Genomic DNA, 26,819 nt, shown 5'->3' on the forward strand with positions numbered 1-26,819 from the left:
TGAGATGGGCCCGCTGTTCACAGGACCAACAACGGTAGTGCCTGCTCGTTATATCAGCTGTAACAGTGTTGCCTGTCTGGTACCAAACCACACCATCCCCATCCTGGAGGGCAGAGTTTTGGCCGGGTGGTATGTGTCGGTCAGCGACGACGCCGACACGTTTGGTAACGAGTTGATATACCTGCCGTATGACAACCGCTGTGTGACTTGTACAGGTGTCAATGCGTTACCGATGTGCAGTTGGACGGTAAGTATAACATCAGCAAAACCTGCTGTGTGACTTGTACAGGTGTGATTGTGGTACCGGTGTGCAGTTGGGCGGTAAATATAACATTAGTAAAGCCTGTTGTCTGACTTGTAGAGGTGTAAATGTTGCACCAGAGGTCAGCTGGGCGGAAGGTATAACATCAGCAAAGTGTACTGCGTAATTTGTACAGGTGTAAATGTAGTATCGGTGTGCAGTTGAACAGTAAGCATAATATCAGCAAAGCCTGCTTTGTGACTTGTACAGGTGTAATTGTAATGCCGGTGTACAGTTGGACGGTAAGTATAACATCAGCAAAGCATGTAGCGTGATTTGTACAGGTGTAAATGTAGTATCGGTATGCAGTTGAACGGTAAGCATAATATCAGCAAAGCCTGTTGTTTAACTTGTACAGGTGTGAATGTGGTACCGGTGTGCAGTTGAACGGTAAGCATAATATCAGCAAAGCCTATTGTATGACTTGTACAGGTGTGAATGTGGCAGCTGTGTGCCGTTGAACGGTAAGCATAATATCAGCAAAGCCTATTGTATGACTTGTACAGGTGTGAATGTGGTACCGGTGTGCCGTTGAACGGTAAGCATAATATCAGCAAAGCCTGTTGTTTGACTTGTACAGGTGTAAATGTGGTACCGATGTGCCGTTGATCGGCAATCATAATATCAGCCAAGCCTGTTGTGTGACTTGTACAGGTGTAAATGTGTGCACTTGAAGGGTAAGCATAATATTACCAAAGCCTGTTGTTTGACTTGTACAGGTGTAAATGTGGTACCAGTGTGCCGTTGATCGGCAATCATAATATCAGCCAAGCCTGTTGTGCGACTTGTACAGGTGTAAATGTGGTACCGGTGTGCAGTTGAAGGGTAAGCATAATATTAGCAAAGCCTGTTGTTTAACTTGTACAGGTGTAAATGGGGTACTGGCGTGCCGTTGGACGGTAAGTATAACATCAGCAAAACCTGCTGTGTGACTTGTACAGGTGTAAATGTGGCATCGGTGTGCAGTTGAACGGTAAGCATAATATTACCAAAGCCTGTTGTTTGACTTGTACAGGTGTGAATGTGGTACCGGTGTGCAGTTGAACGGTAAGCATAATATCAGCAAAGCCTGTTGTCTGACTTGTACAGGTGTGAATGTGGCATCGGTGTGCCGTTGAACAGTAAGCATAATATCAGCAACGCCTGTTGTCTGACTTGTACAGGTGTGAATGTGACATTGGTGTGCAGTTGAATGGTAAGCATAATATCAGCAAAGCCTGTTGTGTGACTTGTACAGGTGTAAATGTGGTACCGGTGTGCCGTTGAACAGTAAACATAATATCAGCAAAGCCTGTTGTCTGACTTGTACAGGTGTAAATGTGGTACCGGTGTGCCGTTGAATGGTAAACATAATATCAGCAAAGCCTGTTGTATGACTTGTACAGGTGTGAATGTGGCATCGGTGTGCCGTTGAATGGTAAACATAATATCAGCAAAGCCTGTTGTGTGACTTGTACAGGTGTGAATGTGGTACCGGTGTGCCGTTGAACGGTAAGCATAATATCAGCAAAGCCTGTTGTCTGACTTGTACAGGTGTGAATGTGGCATCGGTGTGCGGTTGAACGGTAAGCATAATATCAGCAAAGATGTCTATGTTACTTGTACAGGCATCAGTGTGGTACAAATGGTCAGCTGGACGGTAAGTATAACATCAGCAAAACCTGCTGTGTGACTTGTACAGGTGTGAATGTGGTACCAGTGTGAAGTTGGGCGGTAAATATAACATTAGTAAAGCCTGTTGTCTGACTTGTACAGCCAGAGGTCAGCTGGGCGGAAGGTATAACATCAGAAGGTGTGCTGTGTGACTTGTACAGGTGTGAATGTGGCAGCGGTGTGCCGTTGGACGGTAAGTATAATATTAGCATAGCTTACTGTGTGACTTGTACAGGTGTGATTGTGGTACCGGTGTGCAGTTGAACGATAAGCATAATATTAGCCAAGCCTGCTGTGTGACTTGTACAGGTGTGAATGTGGTACCGGTATGCAGTTGAACGGTAAGCATAATATCAGCAAAGCCTGTTGTTTGACTTGTACAGGTGTGATTGTGGTACCGGTATGCAGTTGAACAGTAAGCATAATATCAGCAAAGCCTATTGTGTGACTTGTACAGGTGTGAATGTGGTACGGGTATGCAGTTGAACAGTAAGCATTATATCAGCAAAGCCGTCTATGTTACGTGTACAGGAGTCAGTGTCAATGGTCAACTGGATGGCAAGTATAACATTAGCAGAGCCTGTAGTGTGACTTGTGCAGGTGTAAATGTGATACCAATTGTCAGCTGGGTAAAAGGTACAAACATCAGCAAAGCCTGTTGTGTGACTTGTACAAGTGTAAATGTAATATGGGAGTAAGTACAGCATTAACAAAGCCTTTTGTGTAATTTGTGCGCGTGTAAATTTGATATAGGAGTAAGTATACCATCAGTAGGGCCTGTTGTGTGAATTATTAGGGTCTAAATGTGATATAGGAGTAAATATAATATCAGTAAAGCCTGTTACAGCCCATCTTTTGCAGTGATTTCACACAATGCCTCTGCCAAAGACTCCACATTTTGCCTCTGCTAGTGATTCCCCAATCTACCTCAGCCTGTGATTCTCCAGCCTCACTCTGCAAGTGATTCCAGTCTACCTCTGCAAGTGATTCCCCAACCTCCCTTTGCCAGGAATTCGCCAGCCTACCCCTGCTAGTGATTTCGCAGTCTGCCTCTGCTAGTGATTCCCCAACCTCCCTTTGCCAGGAATTCGCCAGCCTACCCCTGCTAGTGATTTCGCAGTCTACCTCTGCTAGTGATTCCCCAACCTCCCTTTGCCAGGAATTCACCAGCCTACCCCTGCTAGTGATTTCGCAGTCTACCTCTGCTAGTGATTCCCCAACCTCCCTTTGCCAGGAATTCGCCAGCCTACCCCTGCTAGTGATTTCGCAGTCTACCTCCTCTAGTGATTCCCCAGCCTATTTCTGCCAATGGATCCCCAGCCTACATCTGCCAATGATTCCACAGTCTACCTCTGCCAATGGTTTCTCAGTGTACCTCTGCCAGCAATTTCCCAGCCGACCTCTGCCAATGGTTCCCCAACCTACCCCTGCCAGTGGTTCCGCAGCCTACGTCTGTCAGTAATTCCCCCAGCCTACCTCTGCAAATAATTCCTCAGCCTACCTCCTCAAGTAATTCCTCAGCCTACCGCCGCTAGTAATTCCCCAGGCTAACTCTGCCAATGATCTCTCAGCCTACCTCAGCTAGGTGTTCCCCAGCCTCCCTCTGCTCATCATTTCTCAGTGTACCTCTGCCAGTGATTCCCCAGCCTACCTCTGCCAGTAATTCCCCAGCCTACCTCTGCCAGTGATTCCCCAGCCTACCTCTGTCAGTGATTCCCCAGCCTACCTCTGCCAGTAATTCTCCAGCCTACCTCTGCCAGTAATTCCCCAGTCTACCTCTGCCAGTAATTCCCCAGCCTACCTCTGCCAGTAATTCCCAGCCTACCTCTGTAAGTGATTCCCCAGCCTACTTCTGTCAGTAATTCCCAGCCTACCTCTGTAAGTGATTCCCCAGCCTACCTCTGTCAGTGATTCCCCAGCCTACTTCTGTCAGTAATTCTCCAGCCTACCTCTGTAAGTGATTCCCCAGCCTACCTCTGCCAGTAATTCCCAGCCTACCTCTGCCAGTGATTCCCCAGCCTACCTCTGTCAGTGATTCCCCAGCCTACCTCTGCCAGTAATTCTCCAGCCTACCTCTGTCAGTAATTCCCCAGCCTACATCTGTCAGTAATTCCCCAGCCTACCTCTGCCAGTAATTCCCCAGCCTACCTCTGCCAGTAATTCCCAGCCTACCTCTGCCAGTAATTCCCAGCCTACCTCTGCCAGTAATTCCCCAGCCTACCGCTGTCAGTAATTCCCCCAGCCTACCTCTGCCAGTAATTCCCCAGCCTACCTCTGCCAGTAATTCCCCAGACCTCTATCAGTGATTCCCCAGCCTACGTCTGCTAGTAATTCCCCAGCCTACCTCTGCCAGTAATTCCCAGCCTACCTGTGTAAGTGATTCCCCAGCCTACCTCTGTAAGTGATTCCCCAGCCTACTTCTGTCAGTAATTCCCAAGCCTACCTCTGTAAGTGATTCCCCAGCCTACCTCTGTAAGTGATTCCCCAGCCTACCTCTGCCAGTAATTCCCAAGCCTACCTCTGCCAGTGATTCCCCAGCCTACCTCTGCCAGTAATTCCCCAGCCTACCTCTGCCAGTGATTCCCCATCCTACCTCTGTCAGTGATTCCCCAGCCTACCTCTGCCAGTAATTCTCCAGCCTACCTCTGCTAGTAATTCCCCAGCCTACCTCTGTCAGTAATTCCCCCAGCCTACCTCTGCCAGTAATTCCCCAGCCTACCTCTGTAAGTGATTCCCCAGCGTACTTCTGTAAGTGATTCCCCAGCCTACCTCTGTAAGTGATTCCCCAGCCTACTTCTGTCAGTAATTCCCAAGCCTACCTCTGCCAGTGATTCCCCAGCCTACCTCTGCCAATGGTTCCTAATCCTACCTCTGCCAGTCATTCCCCAGCCATATTTCTGCTAGGGATTCCTCAGCCTAACTCTGGCAATGATTTCTCAGTGTAACACCTCTAGTCAATCCCCAGCCTCCCTCTGCCCATGATTTCTCAGTGTACATCTGCCAGTGATTCCCCAGCCTACCTCTGCCAGTGATTCCCCAGCCTACCTCTGTCAGTAATTCCCCAGCCTACCTCTGCCAATGATTTCTCAGCCTATCTCCGCAAGTCTTTCCCCAGCCTACCTCTGCCAATGATCTCTCAGCCTACCTCAGCTAGGTATTCCCCAGCCTCCCTCTGCCCATGATTTCTCAGTGTACCTCTGTCAGTGATTCCCCAGCCTACCTCTGTCAGTAATTCCCCAGCCTACCTCTGCCAATGATTTCTCAGCCTACCACTGCAAGTCTTTCCCCAGCCTACCTCTGCCAATGATTTCTCAGCCTACCTCCGCTAGGGATTCCTCAGCCTAACTCTCCCTATGATTTCTCCGTGTAACACCTCTAGTCAATCCCCAGCCTCCCTCTGGTCATGATTTCTCAGTGTACCTCTGCCAGTAATTCCCCAGCCTACCTCTGCCAGTAATTCCCAGCCTACCTCTGTAAGTGATTCCCCAGCCTACCTCTGTAAGTGATTCCCCAGCCTACTTCTGTCAGTAATTCCCAAGCCTACCTCTGCCAGTGATTCCCCAGCCTACCTCTGCCAGTAATTCCCCAGCCTACCTCTGTCAGTAATTCCCCAGCCATATTTCTGCTAGGGATTCCTCAGCCTAACTCTGGCAATGATTTCTCAGTGTAACACCTCTAGTCAATCCCCAGCCTCCCTCTGCCCATGATTTCTCAGTGTACATCTGCCAGTGATTCCCCAGCCTACCTCTGCCAGTGATTCCCCAGCCTACCTCTGTCAGTAATTCCCCAGCCTACCTCTGCCAATGATTTCTCAGCCTATCTCCGCAAGTCTTTCCCCAGCCTACCTCTGCCAATGATCTCTCAGCCTACCTCAGCTAGGTATTCCCCAGCCTCCCTCTGCCCATGATTTCTCAGTGTACCTCTGTCAGTGATTCCCCAGCCTACCTCTGTCAGTAATTCCCCAGCCTACCTCTGCCAATGATTTCTCAGCCTACCACTGCAAGTCTTTCCCCAGCCTACCTCTGCCAATGATTTCTCAGCCTACCTCCGCTAGGGATTCCTCAGCCTAACTCTCCCTATGATTTCTCCGTGTAACACCTCTAGTCAATCCCCAGCCTCCCTCTGCCCATGATTTCTCAGTGTACCTCTGTCAGTGATTCCCCAGCCTACCTCTGCCAGTGATTCCTCAGCCTACCTCTGGCAGTAATTCCCCAGCCTACCTCTGGCAGTAATTCCCCAGCCTAACTCTGCCAATGATTTCTCAGCCTACCTCCGCTAGGGATTCCTCAGCCTAACTCTGCCAATGATTTCTCAGTGTAACACCTCTAGTCAATCCCCAGCCTCCCTCTGCCCATGATTTCTCAGTGTACCTCTGCAAGCGATTTCTCAGCCTATCTCTGCTAGTGATTCCCCAGCATACCTCTGCCAGTAATTTCCCAACCTACCTCTTCAAGTTACTCCCTAGCCTACATTTGGCAGTAACTCCGCAGCCTATATGTGCAAGTGATTTCCCAATCTACCTCTGCCAACAATTTCTCAGCCTACCTCTGCAAAATATTCCACAGCCTATTTCTGCCAATGATTCCCCAACCTCCCTTTGCCAGTTATTCCCCAGCCTACCTCTGGCAGTAATTCCCCAGCTTCCCTCTGCCAGTGATTCCCCAGCCTACATCTGTCAGTAATTCCCCAGCCTACCTCTGACAGTAATTCCCCAGCCTACCTCTTCCAGTGATTCCCCAGCCTACCTCTGCCAGTAATTCCCCAGCCTACCTCTTCCAGTGATTCCCCAGCCTACCTCTGCCAGTAATTCCGCAGCCTACCTCTGTCAGTAATTCCCCAGCCATATTTCTGCTAGGGATTCCTCAGCCTAACTCTGGCAATGATTTCTCAGTGTAACACCTCTAGTCAATCCCCAGCCTCCCTCTGCCCATGATTTCTCAGTGTACATCTGCCAGTGATTCCCCAGGCTAACTCTGCCAATGATCTCTCAGCCTACCTCAGCTAGGTATTCCCCAGCCTCCCTCTGCTCATGATTTCTCAGTGTACCTCTGTCAGTGATTCCCCAGCCTACCTCTGGCAGTAATTCCCCAGCCTACCTCTGCCAGTGATTCCCCAGCCTACCTCTGTCAGTGATTCCCCAGCCTACCTCTGCTAGTAATTCTCCAGCCTCCCTCTGCTCATGATTTGTCAGTGTACCTCTGCCAGTGATTCCCCAGCCTACCTCTGTCAGTGATTCCCCAGCCTACCTCTGCCAGTAATTCTCCAGCCTACCTCTGCCAGTAATTCCCCAGCCTACCTCTGTCAGTAATTCCCCAGCCTACCTCTGCCAGTAATTCCCAGCCTACCTCTGTAAGTGATTCCCCAGCCTACCTCTGTAAGTGATTCCCAAGCCTACTTCTGTCAGTAATTCCCAAGCCTACCTCTGCCAGTGATTCCCCAGCCTACGTCTGTCAGAGATTCCTCAGCCTACATTTGTCAGTGGATCCCCAGCTTACTTCTGCCTATAATTCCACACTCTGTCAGTGTTTCCCCAGCGTAATGGTTCCCCAACCTACCTATTTCAGTGATTCCCCAGCCTACCTCTACCAGTAATTCCCCAGCCTACGTCTGTCAGAGATTCCCCAGCCTACATCTGTCAGTGGACCCCCAGCTTACTTCTGCCTAAAATTCCACACTCTGTCAGTGTTTCCCCAGCGTAATGGTTCCCCAGCCTACGTCTGCCAGTCATTCCCCAGCCTATTTCTGCCAATGGTTCCTAAGCCTACCTCTGCCAATGGTTCCTAAGCCTACCTCTGCCAATGGTTCCTAAGCCTACCTCTGCCAATGGTTTCTAAGCCTACCTCTGCCAATGGTTAATAAGCCTACCTCTGCCAATGGTTCCTAATCCTACCTCTGCCAGTCATTCCCCAGCCTATTTCTGCCAGCAGGGTCACAATCTACCTCTTCAAATGATTACAACCCCTCTAGTCACTCTCCAGCCAACCTCTACCAATGAGCGAGAATCCACAGTCTACTTCTGCCAATAATTCCCCAGTCTTTCTCCTACTTCTGCCTCTGCCTACTTCTGCCAGCAGTTTCACAGTCCACCTCTTCCAGTGATTCCACATTCTTCTTCTGCCAGTGACTCCTCAGCCTACGTCTGCCAATGGTTCCGCAGCCTACCACTGCCAGTGATTCCACAGCTTACCTCCGCCAGTAGTTCCCCAGCCTATCTCTACCAGTAATTCCCCAGCCTACCTCTGCTAGTGATTCCCCAGCCTACCTCTGCCAGTAATTCCCCAGCCTACCTCTGTCAGCAATTCCCCAGCCTACGTCTGTCAGAGATTCCTCAGCCTACCTCTGCCAGTAATTCCCCAGCCTCCTTTAGTCAGTAATTCCCCAGCCTACATCTGTCAGTGATTCCCCAGCCTACCTCTGTAAGTGATTCCCCAGCCTACCTCTGTAAGTGATTCCACAGCCTCCTTTAGTCAGTAATTCCCCAGCCTACTTCTGTCAGTGATTCCCCAGCCTACTTCTGTCAGTGATTCCCCAGCGTACTTCTGCCAGTAATTCCCCAGCCTACCTCTGTCAGTGATTCCCTAGCCTACATCTGTCAGTGATTCCACAGCCTACCTCTGCCAGTAATTTCACAGCTTACCACCGCCAGTAGTTCCCCAGCCTATCTCTAGCAGTGATTCCCCAGCCTACCTCTGCTAGTGATTCCCCAGCCTACCTCTGTAAGTGATTCCCCAGCCTACCTCTGTAAGTGATTCCACAGCCTCCTTTAGTCAGTAATTCCCCAGCCTACATCTATCAGTGATTCCCGAGCCTACTTCTGTCAGTGATTCCCCAGCGTACTTCTGCCAGTAATTCCCCAGCCTTGTGCCTATGATTCGATACCATACCTCTGCAAATGAATCCCAACCTTGCCTCTACTATTGATTGATACCACACCATACCTCTGCCAGTCATTCCACAACTTTCTTCTCTCAGCCATTCCACACCCTGCCTCTGCAAGTGAGTCCGCATCCTACTTCTTCAGGCCATACCACACCCTATCTCTTTCTTCGATTGCTCACGAGAAGAAGTGTCATTTTAGAATTTTCTTTACGATCTTCCAACACCGGTATGATAATAAAAGTCGTGCCTTATATTCTTTGTGTCTTTATAGGACAGTAGTTGTTACATCGGTGGTATGTGTTACAACCCGGGAGACAGTAATGGCGGTTCGTGTGAAGTCTGTGACATTGGACAGAGCCTAACTCGGTGGTCAATGCCAGGTGAGAAAATATACCTGTAGCATGAATCAAATCTCTCTTTCATCTAAGGCTTTGTTAAATTGTACAACATGATGTGTTTCATTATCAAAATTGACCAAAATTACATGTTATTTGTTTTGCATATTTAAGCCTTAAATGTTTTAAATTTTATTTCCAGAATGTAAATTTCCCCTTACGCTGGTGACAATTGGCCGCCAATCTTTTATTTTTTGTAACCACCACATTGTTCCACACATAAGAGCGTATGTGGGAGTTCACGAAATGTTTATACCAGCCACAGGCGCTGCTTAGGGGAATAGTGAAGAAAAGGCTGGGATAAAGCCAGCTGTTCTAGAGTCATGTTAGCTATTCTCTAACAGAAATGGTCAGCAAACAGGCGTTCCATGGCAAGCTACTCCCTAACAGACGGCGTTCCATGAACAGCTACTCTCTAACAGAAGTGAGCGGACCACAGGCATTCCATGGACAGCTATTCTCTAACAGAAGTGATCGGCACACAGGCATTCCATGGTCAGATGCTCCCTAACAGAAGTGATCAGACCACACGTCATCAGTCATCCCAATATCCAATGTACCCCACACTTAATATAATACGAATAAAAAATGAAAGTATATAAAATGCGCTGCGACCCGAATCGTAAAATGAAACCTTTCGTCGCCATAAATGCATCCCCGTTTCCCACCTATGACCAAAATTTGCGCACACATGCCGCGTAAAGGTTTACTGCACGGATAATTTCTCGCGATCTGCTGTTCTGGGACATGACTGTATCACGTGAGGACACTTAGGCTTCACTCCTCTTCGGCATGACCTTATCACCTGATGACAGGTAGACTCCACTCTTCTGCCACATGACCTTATCACCTGATGACAGGTAGACTCCACTCTTCTGCCACATGACCTTATCACCTGATGACAGGTAGACTCCACTCTTCTGCCACATGACCTTATCAGATGATGACAGGTAGACTGACTTAACCTAATCACATGACGATACTCTTCTGCCACATAATCTAATCACATCAACTGTTCCACGACATGACCTAATGACATGATGATAGGTAGACTCAACTGTTCCACGACATGGCCTAATGACATGATGATAGGTAGACTCAACTGTTCCATGACATGACCTAATGACATGATGATAGGTAGACTCAACTGTTCCACGACATGACCTAATGACATGATGATAGGTAGACCAACTGTTCCACGACATGACCTAATGACATGATGATAGGTAGACTCAACTGTTCCACGACATGACCTAATGACATGATGATAGGTAGACTCAACTGTTCCACGACATGACCTAATGACACGATGATAAGTAGACCAACTGTTCCACGACATGACCTAATGACATGATGATAGGTAGACTCAGCTGTTCCATGACATGACCTAATGACATGATGATAGGTAGACTCAACTGTTCCACGACATGACCTAATGACATGATGATAGGTAGACCAACTGTTCCTCGACATGGCCTAATGACATGATGATAGGTAGACCAACTGTTCCACGACATGACCTAATGACATGATGATAGGTAGACTCAACTGTTCCACGACATGGCCTAATGACATGATGATAGGTAGACTCAACTGTTCCACGACATGACCTAATGACATGATGATAGGTAGACTCAACTATTCCACAACATGGCCTAATGACATGATGATAGGTAGACCAACTGTTCCACGACATGGCCTAATGACATGATGATAGGTAGACCAACTGTTCCACGAGATGACCTAATGACATGATGATAGGTAGACTCAACTGTTCCACGACATGGCCTAATGACATGATGATAGGTAGACCAACTGTTCCACGACAAGACCTAATGACATGATGATAGGTAGACTCAACTGTTCCATGACATGACCTAATGACATGATGATAGGTAGACTCAACTGTTCCACGACATGACCTAATGACATGATGATAGGTAGACTCAACTGTTCCATGACATGACCTAATGACATGATGATAGGTAGACTCAACTGTTCCACGACATGACCTAATGACATGATGATAGGTAGACTCAACTGTTCCACGACATGACCTAATGACATGATGATAGGTAGACTCAACTGTTCCATGACATGACCTAATGACATGATGATAGGTAGACTCAACTGTTCCTCGACATGACCTAATGACATGATGATAGGTAGACTCAACTGTTCCTCGACATGACCTAATGACATGATGATAGGTAGACTCAACTGTTCCTCGATATGACCTAATCAAATGCTCTCTCTGTACCCTATTCTGTCATTGGTGTTGAAAGACTCCCTACGGTGTCACTGTGCGTGCGGAGGTGTCTGCCGACCCGTCCACACAGATGACTGGTTCGCAGTAAAGTTCATGAGAGAAACTTTAACTTTGGCAGATATGTTAAGTTTAACATGAATCAGATTTATATTTAAGCTGAGGTGGATTCAGTTAATATCACAATTAATATGCAGGACTTCTTCAAAATGCAAGGCCCATGTATTTTGAGCGTGATCGGTGATATGTGTCTTCAACACTAGTAAATAATGGTAGCCTCCCAGTGTTTGACACTTCTTGTTTTCAGGTGAGAAATGTTTTGTTGGTGGTACATGTTACATAGACGGGTACATCAACCCTGCGGACAACTGCACAGTTTGCAACTCTACGACCAGTACCTCAGAGTTTACACCCAGAGGTAAGCCATCTGCGCTGGAATATCCAAGGCACTTCTTGTCTTGCCAAATATCTGGAGTTGGCCTTGTAGTTCAGCGTCTAATTGTTGCTTAAAAGGAGGGACAGCTAAAGGGCTATTATCACTAGTATTTATTTATTTATTTGACTGGTGTTTTACGTCGTCCTCAAGAGTATTTCACTTATACGAAGGCAGTCAGCATTATAGTGGGAGGAAATCTGACAGAACCAGGGGAAACCCAAGACCATCCGCAGGTTGCTGGAAAACCTTACCACGTACGGCCGCAAAGGCATCCAGCATGAACTGGACTTGAACTCACAGCGACCACATTGGTGGGAGTTTCCTGGGCCATTGCGCCGCGCTGGCATGTAAGCCCCTCGACCATGGAGAGGCCCTTAACTCTAGTATATTACACAAACAATATCATGTTTATATATACTTGCACAGTCATAATTTGAAAATAACAAGCGTCTGTATATATAAGGGAGTCTTACGACGACGATGATGCTTTTGTTTGACATTTGACCAGTCGTAATGATCTAAAGATCAATCCTGCTGGATCGACTGTTTCCTGTTTTGAATTTGTGGACCCAACCATTCACTCACCCCATAACTTTTAAAGGCATAATTAGTATGATTTGAGCAACAGATAACAGAGCGCAGTCACGGAGACTTCCTTAATAGTGTATTATCTTCATTAGATAAACACAGCGTTCTGAAAAAATACAGAAACTAACACATTAAGCATTTATCGATACAAAAAATTACATGAATTAAATATCGTGGACCAATAAACAATTATATTTAAATGTTCTAAATATCCCAGTAAAACTAGATAGTTGCCAGATCTCATGCTCACTTTAAAGTACAACTACAGGCACTCTGATTGAACACCTTTCACCTGATCACAGTTTCTGATATAAATATAACAATAAAGGTGTGAACAAACTCGTCACTGTGGGAGTCACACTAAAATAGTTCATCACACAGTAATCAGTGAATTTCAGTGCATCATATGAAATTGTCTAAGTAATTTAAGCTTCAGAATATAGAAATGCATTTATCACTGCTCTAGAGTTAACATCCAAACTTTACAGTGAAGTAATGCACAGAATGCTAATTAATTCACAATTATACACAATACATGTTTGGATACAGTATACGTATAATGATTCTACATACAATACTTTCAACCAAAGCTGTAATAAATCAACACATTTAAAAGAACAAAATTTTTCTCTTACTTATATAACTATAATTTAGGCATTAGCCACACACACAAACTAGACACATTTGTATAAAATGTAAACAAACAAAAACCCCTAAACCCCTAACTTCATAATGGAACATTCCTGAGTTTTAACATCTAAAACATGCCGTTAAATCTCACATGGTTTAAAGCTGTAGATGACCAAATTCTGAAATTGACTGAACACATTCTATATTAGATTTGCATAAAATTCTGTACACAGTTCAGCTTACACAGACCCAAAACCCCTACCAATAACGGACAGAATCAGCCGGTTGAGCACAATGTTGAAAACCACAAAAAATGTGACTAAAAAGGTACATATTTCAGCTTTGTCAGGCGATAATAATGGAGCATATACTAAAGATAACCAATACCTGGAGAGTGATTCTCCGTGCAGTTGTTCTAAAGCCTGAGAATTGGACAGAATCTGAGTGGCCTGTTATCTCTCCCACACCGATGAACGACAAGATATTCTCTTGACATTTGGGCTGCGCAAGGCAGGGAGCATTCAGTGTACGTTAATGTGACTAGTTACAGATTTTAACAGTACATGGACTGATTTAGACTGCAGTGTGACAGTGTTATAATGACATATAATGCTATCTCAGACTTAAATGTACAACATAGTTTATTTGATTGGCGTTTTATGTTGTACTCAAGAGTATTTCACCTATACGAGGGTGCGTACAACTTAGTAAAATAAACAAGACACAACAATAATGTTGGATCTTTTTATATTGTTTCATTTTTGAAAATAATCAGCTAACATATGCTAAAATGGATCACATGTTTCTAAGTGTTTCCATATCATTCTTTTCGTATTTAGTTTTGTTACAGGTTTTCGTTACGTCAGAAAAACAGGTCTTCGGTAATTGAATGTTATAGAATATGTATACCGGATGTTTCTTCTGATTTCAATTTGCAGGGAATGTCTGTAATGAGGGTGGAAGATGCTATGAGGATGCTGAGATCAGCCATGAAGACAGTTGTCGTATATGTGACGTCACACACACAACAACCAGTCTGACCACCACAGGTAATGTTTGCACTTCAAATTTTACATTATTTGTTATGCTTTCTTTATATTCAGCTACCGTTGTATATTTTAAAATTATTGAACTGACTAATTGTTTTAAAAAAATTAAAATTTTTAATGGCACATTCAAGTGCGAGTTTTTGATAAACTGCATTAAGCTAGAGTTCCAAAGTCACGTATCATCGACAAGTTTGGTGAGCAGATCCCTAAAACGACTGATGGACAACCCTCAGCGCCTAATGTCTACAAGGGTTTTCTACAGAGTGAGTTTTATTTGCTAAAATTTTGCGTAGTAAACTAAGAGATGTGTTAATCATGTAAGTAATATGAGATATACATGTACATACATCTAGTGAGAGTTTGTAGGAAGACCTACACCTGCATGAATCTCCTTGTTCTGTGTGGCAGTACCACAGATGATTGCTGTTTTTATGTAATTTTACCATAAATGGTTTGTGTTTTGTCTTCTTGAAAAATGTACATGTTGTATTTGGCATGATTGGTTTGTGTTTTTGTCTCCTTTATAAGTAGCTTTCCTATGGATGGTTTGTGTTTTTGTGTGATAGATAAATGTAGGTTTACTATTGATGGTTTGTCTTTTTGTCTCCTTGTTATGTGTAGCTTTACTATGCATATTTTGTATTTTTGTCTTCTTTATATGTTAATTTACTATGGATAGCTTGTGCTTTGGTCTCCTTTATATGTGACTTAACTATGGATAGTTTGTGCTTTGGTTTCCTTTATATGTGACTTAACTATGGATAGTTTGTGTTTTTGTCTCCTTTATATGTAACTTTCCTATGGATGGTTTGTGTTTTTGTGTCATAGATAAATGTAGCTTTACTATTGACAGTTTGTGTTTTTGTGTTATTGATAAATGTAGCTTTATTATGGTTAGTTTGTGTTTTTGTCCCATTGGTAAATGTTGCTTTACTATTGATGGTTTGTGTTTTTGTCTCATTGGTTAATGCAACTTTGCTCTGGATGGACTGTGTTTTTGTCTAACTGATAAATGTAGCTTTACTTTGGATGGTTTGTGTTTTTGTCTAACTGATAAATGTAGTTTTACTTTGGATGGTTTGTGTTTTTGTCTCATTGATAAATGTAGCTTTACTGTGGATGGTTTGTGTTTTTGATTTCATTGACAAATGTAGCTTTACTATGGATGGCCATTGGTAAATGTAGCTTTACTATGGATGGCCTTTGGTAAATGTAGCTTTACTATGGATGGTTTGTGTCATTGACAAATGTAGCTTTACTATGGATAGCCTTTGATAAATGTAGCTTTATTATGGATGGTTTGTGGTTTTGATTTCATTGACAAATGTAGCTTTATTATGGATGGCCATTGACAAATGTAGCTTTACTATGGATGGTTTGTGGTTTTGATTTCATTGACAAATGTAGCTTTACTGTGGATGGCCATTGATAAATGTAGCTTTATTATGGATAGTTTGTGTCATTGACAAATGTAGGTTTACTATGGATTGTCATTGATAAATGTAGCTTTACTATGGATGGTTTGTGTCATTGACAAATGTAGCTTTACTATGGATGGCCTTTGATAAATGTAGCTTTATTATGGATGGTTTGTGGTTTTGATTTCATTGACAAATGTAGCTTTACAATGGATGGCCATTGACAAATGTAGGTTTACTATGGATGGTTTGTGGTTTTGATTTCATTGACAATTGTAGGTTTACCATGGATGGACATTGATAAATGTAGGTTTATTATGGATGGTTTGTGGTTTTGATTTCATTGCCAAATGTAGGTTTACTATGGATGGACATTGATAAATGTAGCTTTACTATGGATGGTTTGTGGTTTTGATTTCATTGCCAAATGTAGGTTTTCTATGGATGGACATTGATAAATGTAGGTTTACTATGGATTGTTTGTGGTTTTGATTTCATTGCCAAATGTAGCTTTACTATGGATGGACATTGATAAATGTAGCTTTACTATGGATGGTCATTGCCAAATGTAGCTTTACTATGGATGGTCATTGGTAAATGTAGCTTTACTATGGATAGTCATTGACAAATGTAGCTTTACTATGGATGGTCATTGGTAAATGTAGCTTTACTATGGATGGTTTGTGGTTTTGATTTCATTGCCATATGTAGCTTTACTATGGATGGACATTGATAAATGTAGCTTTACTGTGGATGGTTTGTGTTTTTGATTTCATTGACAAATGTAGGTTTACTATGGATGGTCATTGATAAATGTAGCTTTACTATGGATGGTTTGTGTCATTGACAAATGTAGCTTTACTATGGATAGCCTTTGATAAATGTAGCTTTATTATGGATGGTTTGTGGTTTTGATTTCATTGACAAATGTAGCTTTATTATGGATGGCCATTGACAAATGTAGCTTTACTATGGATGGTTTGTGGTTTTGATTTCATTGACAAATGTAGCTTTACTGTGGATGGCCATTGATAAATGTAGCTTTATTATGGATAGTTTGTGTCATTGACAAATGTAGGTTTACTATGGATGGTCATTGATAAATGTAGCTTTACTATGGATGGTTTGTGTCATTGACAAATGTAGCTTTACTATGGATGGCCTTTGATAAATGTAGCTTTATTATGGATGGTTTGTGGTTTTGATTTCATTGACAAATGTAGCTTTACAATGGATGGCCATTGACAAATGTAGCTTTACTATGGATGGTTTGTGGTTTTGATTTCATTGACAAATGTAGGTTTACCATGGATGGACATTGATAAATGTAGCTTTACTATGGATGGTTTGTGGTTTTGATTTCATTGCCAAATGTAGGTTTACTATGGATGGACATTGATAAATGTAGCTTTACTATGGATGGTTTGTGTCATTGACAAATGTAGCTTTACTATGGATAGCCTTTGATAAATGTAGCTTTATTATGGATGGTTTGTGGTTTTGATTTCATTGACAAATGTAGCTTTATTATGGATGGCCATTGACAAATGTAGCTTTACTATGGATGGTTTGTGGTTTTGATTTCATTGACAAATGTAGCTTTACTGTGGATGGCCATTGATAAATGTAGCTTTATTATGGATAGTTTGTGTCATTGACAAATGTAGGTTTACTATGGATGGTCATTGATAAATGTAGCTTTACTATGGATGGTTTGTGTCATTGACAAATGTAGCTTTACTATGGATGGCCTTTGATAAATGTAGCTTTATTATGGATGGTTTGTGGTTTTGATTTCATTGACAAATGTAGCTTTACAATGGATGGCCATTGACAAATGTAGCTTTACTATGGATGGTTTGTGGTTTTGATTTCATTGACAAATGTAGGTTTACCATGGATGGCCATTGACAAATGTAGCTTTACTATGGATGGTTTGTGGTTTTGATTTCATTGCCAAATGTAGGTTTACTATGGATGGTTTGTGGTTTTGATTTCATTGACAAATGTAGCTTTACTATGGATGGACATTGATAAATGTAGGTTTATTATGGATGGTTTGTGGTTTTGATTTCATTGACAAATGTAGGTTTACCATGGATGGACATTGATAAATGTAGCTTTACTATGGATGGTTTGTGGTTTTGATTTCATTGCCAAATGTAGGTTTACTATGGATGGACATTGATAAATGTAGGTTTACTATGGATGGTTTGTGGTTTTGATTTCATTGCCAAATGTAGCTTTACTATGGATGGACATTGATAAATGTAGCTTTACTATGGATGGTCATTGCCAAATGTAGCTTTACTATGGATGGTCATTGGTAAATGTAGCTTTACTATGGATAGTCATTGACAAATGTAGCTTTACTATGGATGGTCATTGGTAAATGTAGCTTTACTATGGATGGTTTGTGGTTTGATTTCATTGCCATATGTAGCTTTACTATGGATGGACATTGATAAATGTAGCTTTACTATGGATGGTCATTGACAAATGTAGCTTTACTATGGATGGCCATTGACAAGTATAGCTTTACTGTGGATGGTTAGTGTTTTTGTGTCATTGACAAATGTAGCTTTACTATGGGTGGCCATTGACAAATGTAGCTTTGCTATGGATGGTCAGTGGTAAATGTAGCTTTACTATGCATGGCTAGTGTGTTTGTGTCATTGACAAATGTAGCTTTACTATGGCTTGTGTTTTTGTGTCATTGACAAATGTAGCTTTACTATGGGTGGCCATTGACAAATGTAGCTTTACTATGGATGGCCATTGACAAATGTAGCTTTACTGTGGATGGTTAGTGTTTTTGTGTCATTGACAAATGTAGCTTTACTATGGGTGGCCATTGACAAATGTAGCTTTACTATGGCTTGTGTTTTTGTGTCATTGACAAATGTAGCTTTACTATGGGTGGCCATTGACAAATGTAGCTTTACTATGGATGGTCATTGATAAATGTAGTTTTACTATGTATGGCTTGTGTTTTTGTGTCATTGACAAATGTAGCTTTACTATGGATGGTCATTGACAAATGTAGCTTTACTATGGATGGTCATTGACAAATGTAGCTTTACTATGTATGGTTAGTGTTTTTGTGTCATTGACAAATGTAGCTTTACCATGGGTGGTTTATGTTTTGTGTCATTTCCAGAGGGCTCTTGTTTCATTGGAGGCGAGTGTTACACAGATGGACAGGCTGACCCCGGGAACTCTTGTCAGCAGTGTGACAGTAATACCAATACATTCACTCTTAGCGGTAAGTCATCGAAAGTTGATGTAGGTAGAAATTCCCCTTCTGTCTTGCGATAAACGCAAATTGCAGAACGCCTTGAGTTTATGAGCAGAAGTTTCTACAGAAACGGCACAATTTAACGTTAAAACCATGGCTTATGTGTAATTTTCTGTGGCATTCGGTCTGATGCCGATGCTTGGAATCAGTACCCTACTTTCAGAACGAAGGTAATTCTATGTATTTTGGGATGAAAAGTCTTTTTCACTGCCAGGCTGCTATTTTTGGTGTACAGGTGCATGCTTGGTGTCAACATGATGGAAATTAAGCCCTAGCAGGCAGTACTGGGCGTTTATTGTCACATGCCACTTTATGCCTGATCATTTACACATGTATAGGTCAGCCAGCAACCCGCTGATGGTCGTGGGTTTCCCCCGGGCTTTGCCCGGTTTCCTCCCACCATAATGCTGGCCGCCGTCGTATAAGTGAAATATTTGTTAGTACGGCCTAAAACACCAATCAAAAAAATAAATAAATACACATGTATAGAGCCCTCGTGGCCTTGGTATATAATTTTTTTATTCAAATATCTGATCAAACTCATATAGACAGTTTAAATCAACTGTGATACATGTTAACATTTACCAGGGGACAAACGTATCCCCATTCCCGCCCATATATACTACTGGTTGTGAAATCTAACATGTAGTGATGGTAGTTTTACATCATTAAAATTGCCACATCAACCAATAATATTTCATTCTTTTTATTTTTTTTATAATTTTTAAAAATATTTTATTTATGTCATTTGGGGCCTCCGTGGCTCAGTTGCTTAGCGCGCTAGCGCAGCGAAATGACCCAGGAGTCTCACCAACGCGGTCGCTGTGAGTTCAATTCCAGCTCATGCTGGCTTCCTCTTCGGCCTTAAGTGGGAAGGTCTCCCAGCAAGCAGCGGATGGTCGTGTGTTTCCCCCTGGCTTTGCCCGGTTTCCACCCACCATAATGCTGGCCGCCCTCGTATAAGTGAAATATTCTTGAGTACGGCGTAAAACACCAATCAAATAAATAAATAAATATTTATGTCATTGTATAATTGAACACATGACGGAAAATTTAATGATTCATAAACAGGGAGGAATATAGGTTAAACCTTATAATAAAACGTTATTTTACCCAAATATTTGCAAAAAATCCGAAAGATAGTGAAACGAGGACAGGAAGAGAGGTTGTGATGAGGCTGCGAGTGATGTCCCGTTGGCGTTGCTAGTTTTAAGTGTTAACCTGTAACTCATTTAGGCCTTGGTATTGTCATTAAAGGAAACAATCAATCTTTGGACGGTTTGAAAATACTGGTATAGGAAAGACCTGATTACTTCACATAAGCAAATCTGAGAGCATAGAAGAATGCAATAACCTGTATTCACTTTCTGGGAAAACTAGCGAGAGCCAAAGAACCACTGCAAGAAGGGACAACAGACTGTGGAAAGGCATGTTGCTCTACATGCCCACTCAATTTCTCTGTTTGACTTAGTTTGAGTGTTTAGGCAACCAACATGATCACCCAGATTGAAAGTTATTAGATGAGTTATTAATTGAAGTAAATTGGATTCATTAAAACAGGTTAATTGCATCTATAAATGTGCTGTCTGCTTGTCTACTTTTGCTTTTCAAAGAAATTTTAGATGGGACAGTTTCAAACATGTAGCACACGTCACAAGAGCTGTAGCACCCGTCACAAGACATGTACCACACATCACAAAACATGTGGCACCCGTCACAAAGCATGTAGCACCCATCACAAGACATGTAGCACCCATCACAAGACCTATAGTACCCGTCACAAGACATGTAACACCCATAACAAGGCTTGTAGCGCGCATCACAAAACATGTAGCACCCATCACAAGACATGTAGCACCCATCACAAGACCTGTAGCAGCCATCACAAGACCTATAGCATTCGTCACAAGACATGTAACACCCATAACAAGACCTATAGCATTCGTCACAAGACATGTAACACCCATAACAAGACTTGTAGCATCCGTCACAAGACATGTAACACCCCTCACAAGACATGTAGCGCGCATCACAAAACATGTAGCACCCATCACAAAACATGTAGCACCCATAACAAAACATGTAGCACTCGTCGCAAGACGTGTAGCACCCGTCACAAGACATGTAGTACCCGTCACAATACCTGTAGTGCCCGTCACAAGATATGTAGCACCCGTCACAGACATGTATTACCCGTCACAAAACATGTAGCACCCATCACAAGACATTTAGCACCCGTCACAAAACCCGTAGCACCTGTCACAAGACCTGTAGCACCAGCCACGCTGATGCTTTTGATTTGACAGGGCTTATACCTATATCTCTAAGCCTGTATTAATGCATAAACAGTACATAAACTCAGCTAATCTTCAAGCGCGAAAGGAAGGGTCAGTCTTATAACAATTCACATGGATCAGTGAAGACATCAGAGTGACGCGTCATCAATGATTTTTGTCTGTAGCACCCGTCACACTATGCAAATTAGTGAAACCTGAATCAATAAAACACAATCTGAATGTAGCACCCGTCACCCGTTGACCAAATACATGGGTAAAGTGGATGTTCAAATGCGGTTTAGCTAAATTCCTCTTTGTGGTATTTTCTTTGAATGAATATTTCGTTGCATAATGTGTTATTTAGTTTCAATCAGTCACTACATGCCACTGTGATTTCCTCGAAAGTTGAATAAACCTGTGAAACTGATGGCGTGTGTGCATCACGTTTTCGACCCAAACAACATGTATTTGAGCAATCTATCGCCTGTTTCTTTTAGCGACTCGCCTATATTCAGCTGTCTGTAAAATCAGTCATACTCGCTACCAAAATTGCCTTTAGTCAGTGACACAAAACAACACAAGCTCTACATATGGATACGTTGAAAGTATATTCTTGCAAGGAAAATAAAGTTTGATCACTTTTTAAAATACATAATGTTAAAGCCTATAAACCTGGATATTGAACGGAGTTCAGTGTGTTTTGACGGAGGGTGACACCAGTTACCTAAACTCCTGTCGACTTAACTGTAAACCCCGTTGATGACACTGCCATATTTGAAGTTGATTACACGTTTTAATATAATATAACCTTAATAAATGAATTGTGTTTTATCTCACGGCTCTATGGATTTAGAAATGGATGTTAGCAAATTAAAGCCATGTAGTCTTCGCAGAGACAGTGGTGTAGGCTGTTACTGCGTGCAGTTTGTTATAACCCCTTGTTGGTGCAGCCACGGTAAAACATGTTACACTCCAGTTCCACTCTCCAGCATACAACTTGGTTTGGAATAATTATGACGTCACCCTAAATAATGGGTAGTTGGTGTTGAAAGTAAGCTTATGGAGTTTAACATCATGAATTAGAAAAAAGTATTCTAATCGCATTTTCTTTGTTATAATATGGACGTTCAACATGTCAATGTGAAGAGTGAGTGAGTGGGTGCTTGAGGTTTAACGTCGTACTTAACAATTTTTCAGTCATTTGACGACGAAGGAGTCCTTAGAGTGCATGTAATGTTCCTCTTTGTTGCAGGACGGATTTCCATCGCTCTTTTATCTAGTGCTGCTTTACTGAGACGCCTTACAGAAGGCTAGTAAGGTGCCCCGCTCTAACCATTCTACTGATACGGGCGATGCAGTCGGTGCACTACATGTATTTGAACGCCAAGCCAGGAAGTTACAACTTCCTCTTTCAAGGTCTTAGGTGTGACTCGATCCAGGATTGACCCTGGATCTACTGCCTCCCGAAGCGGAAGCTCTACTAACTTTGATATCGGGGCCAGTCGTCAATGTGAAGAGCTTGAGTTGTTACGTGTCACTGACCAAAGGCAATGTTGGTAGCTAGAATGACTGATTTTACAGAAAGCTGAATATAGGCGACTGGCTATTTTCCTCTTCCGCTCCGTCGGGAAGGTCTTGCAGAAATCTGCGGATGGTCGTGGGTTTCTCCCGGGCTCTGCCCGGTTTCCTCCCTCCACACACCGTCGTAAAAGTGAAATATTCTTGAGTACGGCGTAAAACCAATCAAATAAATAAACAAATAAACATACTAGAATTTCCCAGTCTCAATGGTTATAAACAATAAACATGTTCGCAACAATTCATAGTTGAGTCTAGAAATGATAACCTATTTACAGGACAGAGAAAATGTATATACATTGACAGTAAGCATCCAGAAAGATCGCCCGCTTCAAAAACATTCTCAACACAGCGAAAGCCATTACCCGTAAACCGCCCAAATCAAACAGCGGCTGAATAAACCAAGCCTGGGCGTCCATATTCAGGGTGTAACAATCAAATCAACACAACGCACTACACAATATACAACCTTAGAATTATAACGGAAAATACCTTCCTTATTTTCAGAATTTCACGAGGCTTCAAGTCTTTTGCATTGATTAGTTCTGGTCTTGTCGCACTGGATTACTGTTGAAAAGAAAAACAGAAGCCTGGGTGGAATAAGGCTGTCTTTATTACATATTTCTGCAGGACATGGCGGTTGTACCATACCCCCGAGTACCACCTGCTGGCCCGACGAAACCATAAACCCTGCTGACACATGCCAGCTCTGTGACGTCATCAAATCTACCAACACATGGAGCGATATACAGATTCCTTTAACTAATGGTGAGTCTGGGGTCATTAGCGTCTTACTGCTTGTGAGACCGAGATTGTCTGGCTGGTGGTAAGCCGGATATCCTTTGCGTCTTATTAATCGTGAGACCGAGGTGTTTAGTCTCTGTCGGATAGTGAGTCGGATGTCATTAGTGTCTTACTGCTCGTGAAACAGAGGTGTTTAGTATCTGGCTGATGGTGAGTCCGGTGTCATTAGCGTCTTACTGATGGTGAAGTCGAGGTGTTTAGTATCTGGCTGATGGTGAGTCCGGTGTCATAAGCGTCTTACTGATCGTGAAGTCGAGGTGTTGAGTATCTGGCTGATGGTGATTCCGGTGTCATAAGCGTCTTACTGATCGTGAGACTGAGGTGTTGAGTATCTGGCTGATGGTGAGTCCGGTGTCATAAGCGTCTTACTGATCGTGAAACCGAGGTGTTGAGTATCTGGCTGATGGTGAGTCCGGTGTCATTAGCGTCTTACTGATCGTTAGACTGAGGTGTTGAGTATCTGGCTGATGGTGATTCCGGTATCATTAGCGTCTTACTGATCGTGAGACTGAGGTGTTGAGTATCTGGCTGATGGTGAGTCCAGTGTCATTAGCGTCTTACTGATCGTGAGACTGAGGTGTTTAGTATCTGGCTGATGGTGAGTCCGGTGTCATTAGCGTCTTACTGATCGTGAGACTGAGGTGTTGAGTATCTGGCTGATGGTGAGTCCGGTGTCATAAGCGTCTTACTGATCGTGAAACCGAGGTGTTGAGTATCTGGCTGATGGTGAGTCCGGTGTCATTAGCGTCTTACTGATCGTTAGACTGAGGTGTTGAGTATCTGGCTGATGGTGATTCCGGTATCATTAGCGTCTTACTGATCGTGAGACTGAGGTGTTGAGTATCTGGCTGATGGTGAGTCCAGTGTCATTAGCGTCTTACTGATCGTGAGACTGAGGTGTTTAGTATCTGGCTGATGGTGAGTCCGGTGTCATTAGCGTCTTACTGATCGTGAGACTGAGGTGTTGAGTATCTGGCTGATGGTGAGTCCGGTATCATTAGCGTCTTACTGATCGTGAAGTCGAGATGTTTAGTATCTGGCTGATGGTGAGTCCGGTGTCATTAGCGTCTTACTGATCGTGAGACTGATGTGTTGAGTATCTGGCTGATGGTGAGTCTGGTGTCAGCGTCTTACTGATCGTGAGACTGAGGTGTTTAGTATCTGGCTGATGGTGAGTCCGGTGTCATTAGCGTCTTACTGATCGTGAAGTCGAGGTGTTGAGTATCTGGCTGATGGTGAGTCCGGTGTCATTAGCGTCTTACTGATCGTTAGACTGAGGTGTTGAGTATCTGGCTGATGGTGAGTCCGGTATCATTAGCGTCTTACTGATCGTGAGACTGAGGTGTTGAGTATCTGGCTGATGGTGAGTCCGGTATCATTAGCGTCTTACTGATCGTGAGACTGATGTGTTGAGTATCTGGCTGATGGTGAGTCCGGTGTCATTAGCGTCTTACTGATCGTGAAGTCGAGGTGTTTAGTATCTGGCTGATGGTGAGTCCGGTGTCATTAGCGTCTTACTGATCGTGAGACTGATGTGTTGAGTATCTGGCTGATGGTGAGTCCGGTGTCATTAGCGTCTTACTGATCGTGAGACTGAGGTGTTGAGAATCTGGCTGATGGTGAGTCCGGTGTCATTAGGGTCTTAGTGATCGTGAGACTGAGGTGTTTAGTATCTGGCTGATGGTGAGTCCGGTGTCATTAGCGTCTTACTGATCGTGAAGTCGAGGTGTTGAGTATCTGGCTGATGGTGAGTCCGGTGTCATTAGCGTCTTACTGATCGTTAGACTGAGGTGTTGAGTATCTGGCTGACGGTGAGTCCGGTATCATTAGCGTCTTACTGATCGTGAGACTGAGGTGTTGAGTATCTGGCTGATGGTGAGTCCGGTGTCATTAGCGTCTTACTGATCGTGAGACTGAGGTGTTGAGTATCTGGCTGATGGTGATTCCGGTATCATTAGCGTCTTACTGATCGTGAGACTGAGGTGTTGAGTATCTGGCTGATGGTGAGTCCGGTGTCATTAGCGTCTTACTGATCGTGAGACTGAGGTGTTGAGTATCTGGCTGATGGTGAGTCCGGTGTCATAAGCGTCTTACTGATCGTGAAACCGAGGTGTTTAGTTTCTGAATAGTCATGAGTCCGGATGTCATTAGCGTCTTACTGATCATGAGGCTTAGGTCTTCAGTGACTGACTAATGGTGAATCGGATGTCATTAGCGTCTTACTGATCGTGAGACTGAGGTATTTAGTGTCTGGCATAAAGTACCTATAAATACCAGAATACGTCAGGAAGCTAGCCAGGGTGTACTCAAGACACTTTCATTCAAAAACTTATTGGAAGGATATTTCTTCCACCGCTTGAACTATTGATAGGCTTACTACCGTTTACAACTAACACTAGCTCATTATCTGCGGATTTGCCGCGAACGTTCATTGCAATGTACGATAGAATGTACCGTCACTGAGGAGGGGCACTGCCAGCTAGTCAGCTTCCTCAGCGGCCCAATTCAAATACCTTATAAATGCGCGTTCAGGTCGTAGGATCCGGACAGGATATTTTAAACCAGTGAATGTTTACAACAACACCATTGTTGTACGCTTGGATGCGTACTCAGTTTTGAAAACATGGAAGTAAATCTAAGCCCAGATGTGGCTAATGACATACGAATTTCCTCTGACTGGTTAGTTGATTTAGCTGTGGCTAAATATACATTAAGCTATTGCTAAATGTAGGGCCTATTGAGTGAGATAAATGCTGTTTGGGTGGAGACAATGGGTTACTGTTCAACATAATTTTTGATACCGTCTTTGAATATTACACGACGGGTAAATCAACTGGTTTCACCTAGATATTATAAAATAGGTCCTGTTACACCTCTGTTACGGCCTCCTTTTACGACTCTGAGTCATATGCCTTTTCATTGCAGGTAGAACAACGCCGTGTGGGAGCCTGTGTGACTACGTCAGAGATCACCAGTCGTCAATTTTTTCCCTGGTCTGTAACTATCCAAATTTCATCTCGAGCCAGAATTTCAGGGACATGTGCTTTGTGAAGAACTTTAACGCACTCCCGCAAGGCATCTGTCCTGGACACCAAGGGAAACTGCAGAGGTGGATGGCCATGTGCCTGTATACCACAGTAGTGGACGCCGCCAATGATCCACAAGTCTGTCCTTGACCTCTTTTGATTTTGAATCTTCGTTTCTAAGTACCGCTAAGATATTGGTGCAAAATAAAACTCAAGATAGCA

General features: G+C 43.3%; 1 protein-coding gene across 1 annotated transcript; it reads left to right on the plus strand.

Annotated features, from left to right (window-relative positions):
• Positions 1 to 26,819, plus strand: LOC135482395 (uncharacterized). The gene is made up of 7 exons (XM_064762359.1): positions 1 to 247; positions 9,105 to 9,213; positions 11,802 to 11,912; positions 14,087 to 14,197; positions 18,776 to 18,880; positions 23,398 to 23,535; positions 26,497 to 26,819. Exons 1-7 carry the CDS (start codon positions 5 to 7, stop codon positions 26,745 to 26,747), a joined length of 1,068 nt encoding a protein of 355 aa, XP_064618429.1. The 5' UTR covers positions 1 to 4; the 3' UTR covers positions 26,748 to 26,819.

Source organism: Liolophura sinensis, chromosome 1, assembly GCF_032854445.1.
Source record: "Liolophura sinensis isolate JHLJ2023 chromosome 1, CUHK_Ljap_v2, whole genome shotgun sequence".
NCBI classification, from domain to species: Eukaryota; Metazoa; Mollusca; class Polyplacophora; order Chitonida; family Chitonidae; genus Liolophura; species Liolophura sinensis.

Bases quoted from the DNA above. Each gene is read 5' to 3' on its own strand.
- LOC135482395 (XM_064762359.1), top strand. From the start codon at position 5: ATGGGCCCGCTGTTCACAGGACCAACAACGGTAGTGCCTGCTCGTTAT. The intron at 11,913-14,086 runs GTAAGCCATCTG...TTCAATTTGCAG, and splicing joins CTCAGAGTTTACACCCAGAG to GGAATGTCTGTAATGAGGGT. The intron at 14,198-18,775 runs GTAATGTTTGCA...TGTCATTTCCAG, and splicing joins AACCAGTCTGACCACCACAG to AGGGCTCTTGTTTCATTGGA.